Source organism: Acanthaster planci, linkage group LG07, assembly GCF_054643075.1.
Source record: "Acanthaster planci isolate LZ-2023a linkage group LG07, COTS_SCS, whole genome shotgun sequence".
In the NCBI taxonomy this organism is placed as follows: domain Eukaryota; kingdom Metazoa; phylum Echinodermata; class Asteroidea; order Valvatida; family Acanthasteridae; genus Acanthaster; species Acanthaster planci.
In genome coordinates, this window is record NC_141783.1 from 12,786,838 (window position 1) to 12,797,715 (window position 10,878).

Consider the following 10,878-nt stretch of genomic DNA (forward strand, 5'->3'; position numbering starts at 1 on the left):
CCCCCTTATATATAATGGTACAACCCCATAAAATAAATAATTCTTTCCTCTTAACTGACTTTTGAACTAAGTGAAGTGTCACATAATGGGGTCCGTAATTACAAGCAAGACCGTACATGCGTACAAAGAGCGTGACGTACATGTAGGAGGGAATTCCCAAATTCCATAACACAAACATTTCTGTAGATGACATTTGCACTGAACGTCAAAAAAATCAGAATTCCACTCAGAAAAGGTAAGTTGGTGCTGGATTTCTTGCCAAGTTGTCTCTGCAATGAAATGCCACCTGTTAATGAAGTTTGAACAGATACTTTTGACTGGTTTTAAAGGGTTAACAGGTGGTAAGTTTGTTTTCAATTACAACACATTTCACAGCACAGGTACTTGGATGATAAAAATGTGCAGGATCTGTAATTCACATTACACAAACCTGTCTCCTTTGTTGAAGCAGTTAAGGAAGTTCTTTGGTTGAACATTACATTCTGCAAGGCTACGATACTTATAATTTCCAAGAGTGAATTGCCTGGCTTTCAGACATGATACATGTAGAGTACTTCTTGGAACCTTTTACAATTCACACCTTATATAAAGTGAACCTTGGCTTTGGGAATGTGTGCAAGTATTTCATAAGAATGCCATTTTCAATAAAAATTTCAGCATTTCTTTTAATGATTTTGAGGAACAGGGTAATACTGTACATGCACACAAAATAGGTTCAAGAATAAACTTGTTGGAGATTTCCATTTCTTTCCAATTTCTTGCAAAAAATTAATTGAATGAAAACCATTCTAAAAATCTGTACATGTTGCTGCATGAGTTCCTCAAAAAAAAATTATTCATACCCCTTCCAAAAGAAAAATCAACCAAAAAAGGGGCAAACCAGAATTTTGGGAATCATACGTCCCTCAATATGCCCTCCGTCACACAACACCACAAGACAATGATCATTGTGATCAGTCCGCTCCTGTCCGTGCCATTTTGAACGTGCACTTTAACTTAAGTATGGCAGGAGGGGGGGCGGAGGAGGCACCAACCAAAATGCACCACCAAAGTGTGGACTGTGGACTTATCAAATTTCCTGTCGATCGCAGCATACACACACCCCAAATGTCTTCCGTTCAATTAGGCCTGTTTGGATGTTCAATTCACAACGGTATAGGGGATGACATTGATTGTCTTGTGATGTTGTGTGACGGAGGGCATATTGAGGGAAGCGTGATTCCCAAAATTCTGGTTTGCCCCTTTTTTTGGCGGATTTTTCTTTGGAAGGGGTATGAATTATTGTTTTTTGAGGAGTAGAACAAACCAAATGCATGCTGAAGAAATAGCTGCACTGTACTGTACCGTACTGTACTGTATTGAACACAGAATGCAGCACGAAGACAACAGCACGCACACACAGCCAGCCATGCTGCGCTTTCACCTGTCTGGTTCTTGAATACAACGCAAAAGGTCTTTTCACTAATACAGCTGTAAATTCATAATTTTTATGGTGATTACAAAGATGAACAAAGAGACTGACTGACATTTTTAAGTACCCAGTCAGTTTCCCTATAGGCCTATAATTTGTTTCATGATTTACCGGTATGTTCAAAAAGCCACATCCTCTCCGAGTGATCCCTGTTCACCACTTCCCAGGTTATATTGTGTTACTGGGGCACGATCCCTGGCTACATGGTGTTTCAGGTTTCAGATACTGACAAATGGAAAGAGCCGCCAACATAGGGCTGGACAACTCAGTTGGTGGAGTACCGGCACAGTATTCGGGAGGCCGCAGGTTCAAATCCCGCTGCAGTCATTTTCTTTGTTCATCTCTACAATCATTTGTAACCACCTAGTCAGTTTCCCAATATAATTTGTTTAAATTTTCATAATGAAGTGGTTATGTTAATAATAGTATGTCATGAAACAAATTATAGCATGTTAAAAGGTAAGTTGGTACCCTCAAGTAGATTAAAGTTTCAAAATCTAAATATATTTACTGTACACATTTGTCCATTCACAGAAACCAGAACCTTTACAGGTGTTTTACATCATGGCAGTTCCGCCTGGCGTGCCGCCTATAGACCATCTACACAATAATCAGGACCGCCAGATCATCAATCAGTTGTTTTTTAAGGTAAGTCCCGTTCACGATCAATTGCCTAAAGACTAAGGGAGGACCTACAAATTGCATAGACAAATTTCCTTCGTCCCTAACCATGCTGAACCCAACAAGGTTATGTAGGATTTCAATGGTCCCTATGGGGTTAGGGTTAGAGTCAACTTTACTTGTGGAAATGTGCAGATGTTCATTCTGCACACCTATGCATTCAGACTTGCAGCCGGGAAAACTTTGAGAGTCGGCAATTTTTGGACTAACGGTAGAGGGTTGAACTTAAAAGAATGAGCAGCGGGAGCACGTACATGTACATACAGACCAACTGAGTATTGTACATACCCCTTGGCTGGTATATGCCCTTTGTCTAATACATGGGTTAAATGAAAAGGGTGGAAAAAGAGTTCTGAGAAGTTTTGAAAGTTTTTTTCTCTCAAAACTTCAAAACTGTCAAATAATGCAGCAAAATTTGTGTCGGCCAGTAAGGCAGCTGGTGATTTGAAATGCTAGCTACACTGTAGTGCTGGCCAGCATAGCTAAATGTACATGTACAGTATGTAGCTATACATGTATGTACATGTACATGTACCACGCTGTATGCATTAATTTAATAGGGGTGTATTGTACTGTTCCTGAAAAGGTACAAATTACTGTAACGGGCTGAGCAGGCCGGGGTATGGGAAAATGAATACAAATTAACAACCACCAAGTAAAACACGTAAAAGCAAGACAGACTTTGGGGGCGCCTCCCAAATTTAGTATTGAAATCACACAATGCAAATAATTTACAAAGATAACCAAAAGGCAAATTAACAAATGTAGATAAATTAAAATATCGGGTAACACAAGTAATATGACCAGTGCAGGTGCGGGGCTGGAGGAGAGAGCATGGCTAAAGGCCAAGAAACCCAAACGTAAAAGTGGCTACAAACATAAAGAAACCAAAAGAATGACCAGCGCCCCAATGCGTGCAGCAGTCTTATATACCTACAGAGTGCACCCAACCCAAAAGGTATTGAAAGAATTTGAAAAGTGTGCTCGGTATGCCCGCTGGTGGAGCTCAGGTAACTGTTACATTACGCTTCTTTTTTTGGGGGGGGGCTTTTTTTTCCCACAGAATCATGAGCAACAACCTTTCATAGCTCTAAAATCAACGCAACATACATCAACCATCCGAGCTAAAAAGGTGAGTGTTTGACCAGTACAAATTGACGATTAAGGATTTTTTTCCGGGATAAACGTTGGTGGCACACATGTTAAGAAGAAGGCCATTATGATTATAAAACAAACAAGCAAGTAGGGCAGATACATTTACATGTACCTACATGTATACTTGGACAGTAGTGAAAATGTAAATTTTTCCGAACTGTGACCATGTGCAGCTTTCATCACTGCCCAAGCTACACATATAAGAAAATATTCATGTATCTAGGCTTTCTCCACACTTGAATGTTAAATTCTATGTACGCGTACAGTACATATAACAAAAGAGTGGGGAAGAAAATGATAAATCATCCCAATCACCAACTCGGTGTTTCTGCCTTGTTTTTGGGAAGTGACTAGATACTATAGTTTTTGGGTCAACAGTCACAGAATACATCTTCTTTTATGCAGAATACTTGGGATGATGATGTTCATCGATTTCTTACGTATCTTTATGACTACCATTATGAAGAGGAATGGTGGGAAATCATGAAGAAGCCACTTCCTCTACTAAAAAAGGTAAAGAGTGATGACAAGCTTGCCTGTGACACTTAACGTGCCGTTTCAGAAAGTCACAATCGTTTTCTTAGACAACAATTTCTTTCTACTATCTCCCAGTATTTTCAACAAATCACTGTAGATGTTTTAACAGGAAAAATATAATCAAAACGACTGCAATAATTTGACTCTTCCCCTAGATGTAGAGTAATTTTCCAGTTTTTTGTTTAGAATGTACCCAAACATACATGTGAATGACTAAGGTTCACACTTTTCAGTGTAGCTAGCCAGGGGTTTGGAATTAGAAGGGTTTGGAATTAAAAGTCTGAACTGAAGTTCGCGTGGATAACTTACCATGAGGTAACAATATCAGTTAATTGAAACAGTACATTTTCCCAGTCAAAGTATGTTTTCCATGGAATTTTTTGTTCATTTTCCACAGAATGGAAATATAAAACATCAAACTCCTTGGAAGAAAAGTCAGGAGGATACTGAACACCAACAAATTTACATCAAAAATGAGGTAATGCTACAAAGTTCATAAATCCAAAACAAAATTTGTTTCTGGCCTCTTTGCACATTTTGCAGGGCCAATTTCTGTTAACATTTTCAGGGGCAGATGCAGGATTTCCAAGAAGGGGGAAGTGAACTACAAATTCTAGGGTTGCAGCAGTATGATTAGGGAGGTTGTTTTTTTCAAAGCTTTCGTCGTATTTATGGAGCTGGGTCCCTCCCTTCATTCCCTCCCCTTTCTCTTCTTTTTATTTCTTCATTTATTTTTTGAGTGAATACAAGGCATCCCTATGCTCCCCTCCCCCCCTTTTGAAAGTGTACAAAAACAGCTTTTCTTTGTGAATGTGGACAGACATTTGCAATATACCTCACCATGTATTCAGACCCGGTTACTCTTAATTTGCATTTCTCACAGAAGAAAGCTAGTAAACAGCCTTTTATGTACATCAGGGGCAAACTATACATGTATGGAGAAGATATCGCAATGAAGTCATGTATGAGAATGGAACAGGTAAGCTCTCACGGTAACCCATCCTAACGATGCCGCACGTTCAATAGTGCAACGGTAAGAATAATTTCATGGCATGACAGATGTCTGCGGAATTATATTAAGTAAATCATTGGACTGCTCACTCTGTGGAAAGTGAAACCTGCTGGGCGCAGCCATGTTCATGCAAACACTTGAAGTTTTGTGTCTCTCAAGTTTGTGTACATGTAGCTGTGTATCTAAAACAAAGCCAATGTAAGCTGGAGCATAAATGCACAATATACAGGGCATTAACACAATCGCATGCTTGCTGCATTATTTCATGCTTTACAGTGATACACAACATACATGTACATGTACCTTAAATTAATGTGCATGATGATATATTCATTTATAAAGCGCAAATTTCATATACATGTAGATACGATCAAATGTGCTGTACAATGAAGACATTAAGCGTGGAACAATGTACATATACGGGTACCCGTACATATACGGGTACCGGTACATATACGGGTACCGGTACATATACGGGTACCGGTACATCCTATTTGTGCATGTTTGCATCTTGCATTTAGACCATGATTCAGCATTTGTTTTATAAATAGGATTTCATTATTTTCTAAAACAACACACACGAATTCAAAATGTCTGCACTCGGGGCCTCAAAGTTACCGCTGTATTCATTTAATACAGCTCTAAGATCTACATGTACATGCAGCCCCAAGGAAATTTTGTAGAACCAAGAGATGATAGCCTAGAACCAAAATGAATAAACGGAATAATTGATGTATGTAGAGTTTTCAGTTCACAATAAAAAAAGACAATTTTATTACATTTCAATCATATTTTCCGTTTCTTCTTCTGCACTTGCAAAATACAAGGAAAGTTTGCAGCCTTTGGAAAACATTCAGTCGCCGTTTTCCAAGTGAAGTCATTGTGTAGCCCCTCTTTACCATTTCATTTCTGTTTGCTTAAAGAATCAAAAGCTTAGAAGCATGGCAGGTGGACCTCCACAACCAGACTATGAGCCACTGGAACCATACATGTATGATGAGCCACCGGAACCTGACCCCATTCATGCACACATGTAGACTGAACTCTACTGTCTGTGAGTCCTCTTTTAACGTTTTATAAATTACCAGATTTGATGTTCCTCCCCCCCCCCAAAAAAAAAATTCTAGCTAGTTGGAGTAATTGTGTTCCTGTATGCATTAAGGTAACTGTTATCATGATCAAACTGAAACCTCAGTGTCATGCCTATATGTCATGTATGTCAGCTACATAAGGAATGGAATTTCAACTGATCTCATTCACAAGTCGGCCATATTGAGCTGAGAGCAAGGTTGAATTTTTCTTTTTCAGGAAAATAAAAATTAAAGCAATGAAAAAAGTTCATGGCAGATGAACTTCGTTTACGGTAATTTACAACATGTTATTCATTACATCTGAATGTTTTAAGCAACATCATTAAAAAAATGAATGTAAGGCAAAATAGTCTGGCACCACCCCATTTGAGAGATAACGTGTACATTGAATTCAGGAAAAATGATCCAAAATGGCTTCCTTGTTTATTGTTGAATATCAAACTGCCTCACAAACGGGGCTTCGGGCCGATTCCCAAATCTGTGTATTTGGGCAGAGCCCTATCACCCATACTTGCTTCTCTCTGCCACAGGACAAATGTTACATCCAGCATGTAGTTGGACGGTACCATCCATTGAGTTGACCGCATTCTGTCATCTTTAAAGACACTTGTCAAGTGCCTGAAATTTATGGTTTTATTCAATCCATTGGCCATACATGTCAAGAGTTATTCTTGACTAATACCAATGCCAGTGAATGTGTCAAAACAAAATCATGACGCATTCAAAGTTTGGTTATCAGATATCAAAATGTAAATTAAAATTATACCTGTTGTCCAAGTGACACTGATATCCTTTCAAATGATGTCCAGTTCGTCCACACTGAGTCCTAAAAGTGCAGAAAACCCTGCAAAAAAGTCAAACAATTTCACTAATCCAACAGCTCCTCTCAAAAATATTCCGCAGAGTACTGCATTCGAGGTCTACCCGAATTTCAATCTGGCTTCCTTTGACTTCCGCATGATAGAGTAGGACAGAGTTTCAAAGTCTTACTTTAAAAACTGAATCATAAACACACATTTACTTTCTGTATCAGTTGCAGATCCAAATGAAAACAAACAGCGAAGACTGCTAGAGAAATCAAGGTCGCCAAGTCTGTTAGATCTCCAGCCAACCACATCTTAATCACTTTAGGGGGCATGAAAGTGAAATGTTTCCCAATCAGTGTGTGAATTGAGCTGCTTCTTACACAGATTCAACTCTTTTGACCACAGGTTTTGAACGATCATGTAATGAAATATTCCTTTCATGCCCCTACTCTGTACACAGTCAGATTATTATCCGTAGCTTAAATCGCTCCCCTTGTGCACTGCTAAGCCAGTAATTCCTGCTAAGCCAGTAATTCCTGCTAAGCCAGTGATTCTTAAGTATGGTACACAGAGCTAGTTCACAATTACCAAGAATAACAATGTAAAACCTGAAGAAACTAAGAATGATGCATTACAAATAAGCAGCACCCCCACCCATGCCCAAACTTATGACTATGATTTGAAATAGGCAAACCGTCTCCTTTGTTTTAACCACGCCGACCTTGACCGACGAAAACAGCTTCTGAAAAATACCGAGTGCAGATTAAGTCCAACCCATGACACTAACTTCGAATTTGACCAACCCAGTTTAACTGGTGTCCGTCATAACCAATGTCCAATACTCAATCTAGGGGTCCCTTCCCTAATCCTACTAAACCCATTTCAATTATGCCCAACTGAGGGCGTTCCAAAGTCCCTGGGTCAGTGTCCCCCAGGGTCATGACCTCACTGAATTCTCACGAAATAGACCATACATGCCCTATTCCTTTTAATATAATAAATACGTTACATTTCCCCTCACTGCCATCATCGCTTGCTGAGAAAAGATCATCCCCTTCCCCTTTATAAATGTGCTGATTTTTTAACCCATTTCAATCGGAAGAGAAGTAGACTGAGAACAGAGGTTGTGCACAACAGCCATTCTCCCCGTTAGCACTTTCGATATGGAGGATATCCACAGGTGTTCTCATGTGTATCCATGAGAAACAAAAGCTCTTATCATAAAGATGGCTGCCATGCACAACCTGTGTAGAGTTCTACATTCTTTAACCTGGCATAGCCACTAGCTACTCACTGTACTGAAATGGAAGATTGAGTGAGTTCTTGGAATAAAAATAAAGACTCTCAATTGGCCCAACTTAGCCTATCTCTCTCTCTTTCTTTCTCTGCCTATCTGTTCCTTTGTCGGTACAACATACCTTGCTCAACCAGAGCTACATGTACACTGTACGTGTACTTTGCTAATCAGCTACATGTATGTCAGTGTTACTGGTACACTTGCTTGCAAAAGGCCAACTGTGTTTCTCTTCCATTCGCCAAGTTTTTTCTCACCGACTATGCCAAGTGAACTACCCACTCATGGACCATAGTGTGGAACTCCACTACGATACACTATATGCCTTTTCACACCGGACACATCTCGGGGTTAACGCAGGGTTGAAACTGCATAGCGACGATTCTCAGTTGACAATTTTCAGATTGGTTTCAACCCGGGTTGAAATCTGAACTCAACTTTCCTCCAGATCAGGGTTGAGCATTTCCAACCCGGGTTGAAATTTTTTTCGTGCTCATTTCTGGGTTGAACTCACCTTGACAAGCTTGGTTCGCACTAAACAAGTGTGAAACACCACCAGGTTGCCACCTCAGTGGGGTTGAAAAATCAAATTTTCGACTCGGGTTGAGTTCAACCCACACGTTGAAAGGCTGTAGTGTAAAAGGCTTCCAGTAACCTCTTTTGGAAGATATCTTGAGCTAGCTCATAAGACAATCAATCCCTATTGGCACACTGCAGCGTTAAGCAAGAGACATGACACATTTGAAGAAGGCCCTAGGCCTACAGTTTCAAGGTCCCATGAACACTACAAAGTATAACTCACTTGTGCATATACTACCACTCCATTTGCCCAGAAACAGTCTCCAGTGACCAGGAATTTATGGGCACATCCATTTGTAATATGTACAACATTTGCTACTGGACAAATGAATTGGGAATTAACAGAAGCAGCTCTACTAAGTCAATAAGTAGAGCGGTAGTATTCCTCTTTTTCAATGATGATCCTGTCCAAAATCGAAGAGGAGGAATACTGACGTTCCACCTAGTAGAGCTGAAACAAAAGGGGAATTCTGTAGAACAATTAAAGATTTTAGTAATTTCTTTGGAAATTGGGGGGTTTTTTGGGGGGGATAACCACCATTTGCAATTGCACACTTTGAACATTTAGGTCTATAGGGCCTAGGCCACTACAGTCAAAAATAAACATGACATATCTTTGACTCCAGACAGACAGACAGAGCAACAATGGAAACATGGCCATGCAGTTCATGGTTATAGATACCGTGTACTAACATTGACAAACATGGTCTTCACATACAGTATAGTAGTATGCACTGAATCCTGCACAGTGCACGCATCACCACTACTGGCACCACGCGTGTTTACACAATGTCTGAGGGTCCAGTCCTCCGCCGCTGGTCAGTCCTACTGGCGCCCTCTGTGACCGCGTGCCTGGGGCATGCACTCCTGTAGTACTCCCTTAGAATTAACTGCGGGGTGCACGTCGACTCCTTAACTGAGTCTAAACAAAGATTTTGTTCGTGGTTCAATTTATTGTCCTCTACGATAGCTCAAAGTCTTTGTACTCACTGTTGCAAGCGGAGGTGGAATTATCGCGTCCACGTGTCAGTGCTTCCACAGTCAAAATGAAAATTTCCTTATCCCCAGAGCCAAATTTCCTTATTTTCCTCCCGATTTCCTTATTTTTTAGTTAACCACCAAAAAGCCTAATATACTAACAAAACTACTATGTTTGTCTGCTAGATGATAGGCAGACGTCAGTACAATCATGGTAGATTCCAAAGTTATGCTCAAACCAAACTCACTGTCTTGAACAAAAAATCAGGCTGCGTTTAATGCGGGCTTCAAGTGTGTTGTGCGCACGCGCAGAAAGTTTTATTCTATTAGTCTTGTTTCCAGTCATCCTGAATCTGAAAGAATATTACTGTAGAGTTTGAAATGTAGATTTTGCTGCTAATTTTATGAATATATGTAAAATTTGCTCAAAATTTAATAATTTCCTTAGAATTACTTTAGATTTGGGGGCATTTCCTCAAAATCGCCTTAGATTTTTTCATTTCCTTAAAATTTCCTTCGAAAGCAAAAAATTCCTAAAAATAAGGAAATTTCCTTGAAAGTGGAAGCGCTGCCACGTGTGGTATCGAGAAATGGTTTGTACGATGGCCTTGAAAGCACCTTGTTCATGAATAAATAAGGATAAACAGAATGATTTAGTTTTCAGAGGAAAGAAAATAACCTTATTCTGTGATAAAGTTCCATTTACCTGTAATTTACTCTATTTTTTCCAGTGTTCTCCTTAAAGATGTCCTTCACCGAAAGACCGAGATGGGAACTTGACAGCAGTGCGTAACAACCTTATATTTATTTATCTGGCATGGAATAACTTCAGTTTTTTTCACCAGAACTTTTTACCCCAATCTTAATTTGCAGCAGGAACTTTGACATTCATTTTATTGCATATGTTGCTGTTTGCCGAAGGAATAATAAATATTTGGGTATCGCAAAGTTCCTTTTCTTGGTGGACTCATTCTTTTATCGATGTCTGCAACAATCGTTAAAAGTGTCTGCCAAGTTCTTAGTTATAATTCCACCGAGAGTGGTCTAGCGTAGCCATATCATTGGATCTGAACTATTTAATTCAAAATTAACGTTAAAAATTTTAAACATCCACTGAAAAATTCAAGTTGAGTAAGAACAGCACAAAAAAAACAGAGACAATAATGCCGACGCATTTACTCGCTCTCAGTTGCACCGGATCGGAAGGTAAAAGTACGATTGATACAACTTTACAAGTCTACCGAAATGGAGATTGGGTGCGCGCTTTACGCTCG

The 10,878-nt window shown here is 39.6% G+C and overlaps 1 protein-coding gene across 1 annotated transcript; it reads left to right on the forward strand.

Moving 5' to 3' along the window:
• The first annotated feature begins 1,250 nt into the window (after positions 1 to 1,250).
• LOC110981796 (uncharacterized) lies at positions 1,251 to 8,114 on the forward strand. The gene is made up of 8 exons (XM_087138871.1): positions 1,251 to 1,271; positions 2,006 to 2,119; positions 3,216 to 3,284; positions 3,713 to 3,820; positions 4,242 to 4,322; positions 4,728 to 4,823; positions 5,780 to 5,910; positions 6,981 to 8,114. The coding sequence occupies exons 2-7, from the start codon at positions 2,036 to 2,038 to the stop codon at positions 5,891 to 5,893; spliced, it is 552 nt and encodes a 183-aa protein (XP_086994997.1). The 5' UTR covers positions 1,251 to 1,271; positions 2,006 to 2,035; the 3' UTR covers positions 5,894 to 5,910; positions 6,981 to 8,114.
• The last annotated feature ends 2,764 nt before the right edge of the window (positions 8,115 to 10,878 follow it).

What these genes read in the sequence shown, in the direction of transcription:
- LOC110981796 (XM_087138871.1), top strand. Translation starts at nt 2,036, where the DNA reads ATGGCAGTTCCGCCTGGCGTGCCGCCTATAGACCATCTACACAATAAT. An exon ending in TCAATCAGTTGTTTTTTAAG is followed by an intron (nt 2,120 to 3,215) that starts GTAAGTCCCGTT and finishes TTTTTCCCACAG; the next exon opens with AATCATGAGCAACAACCTTT. An exon ending in CAACCATCCGAGCTAAAAAG is followed by an intron (nt 3,285 to 3,712) that starts GTGAGTGTTTGA and finishes TCTTTTATGCAG; the next exon opens with AATACTTGGGATGATGATGT.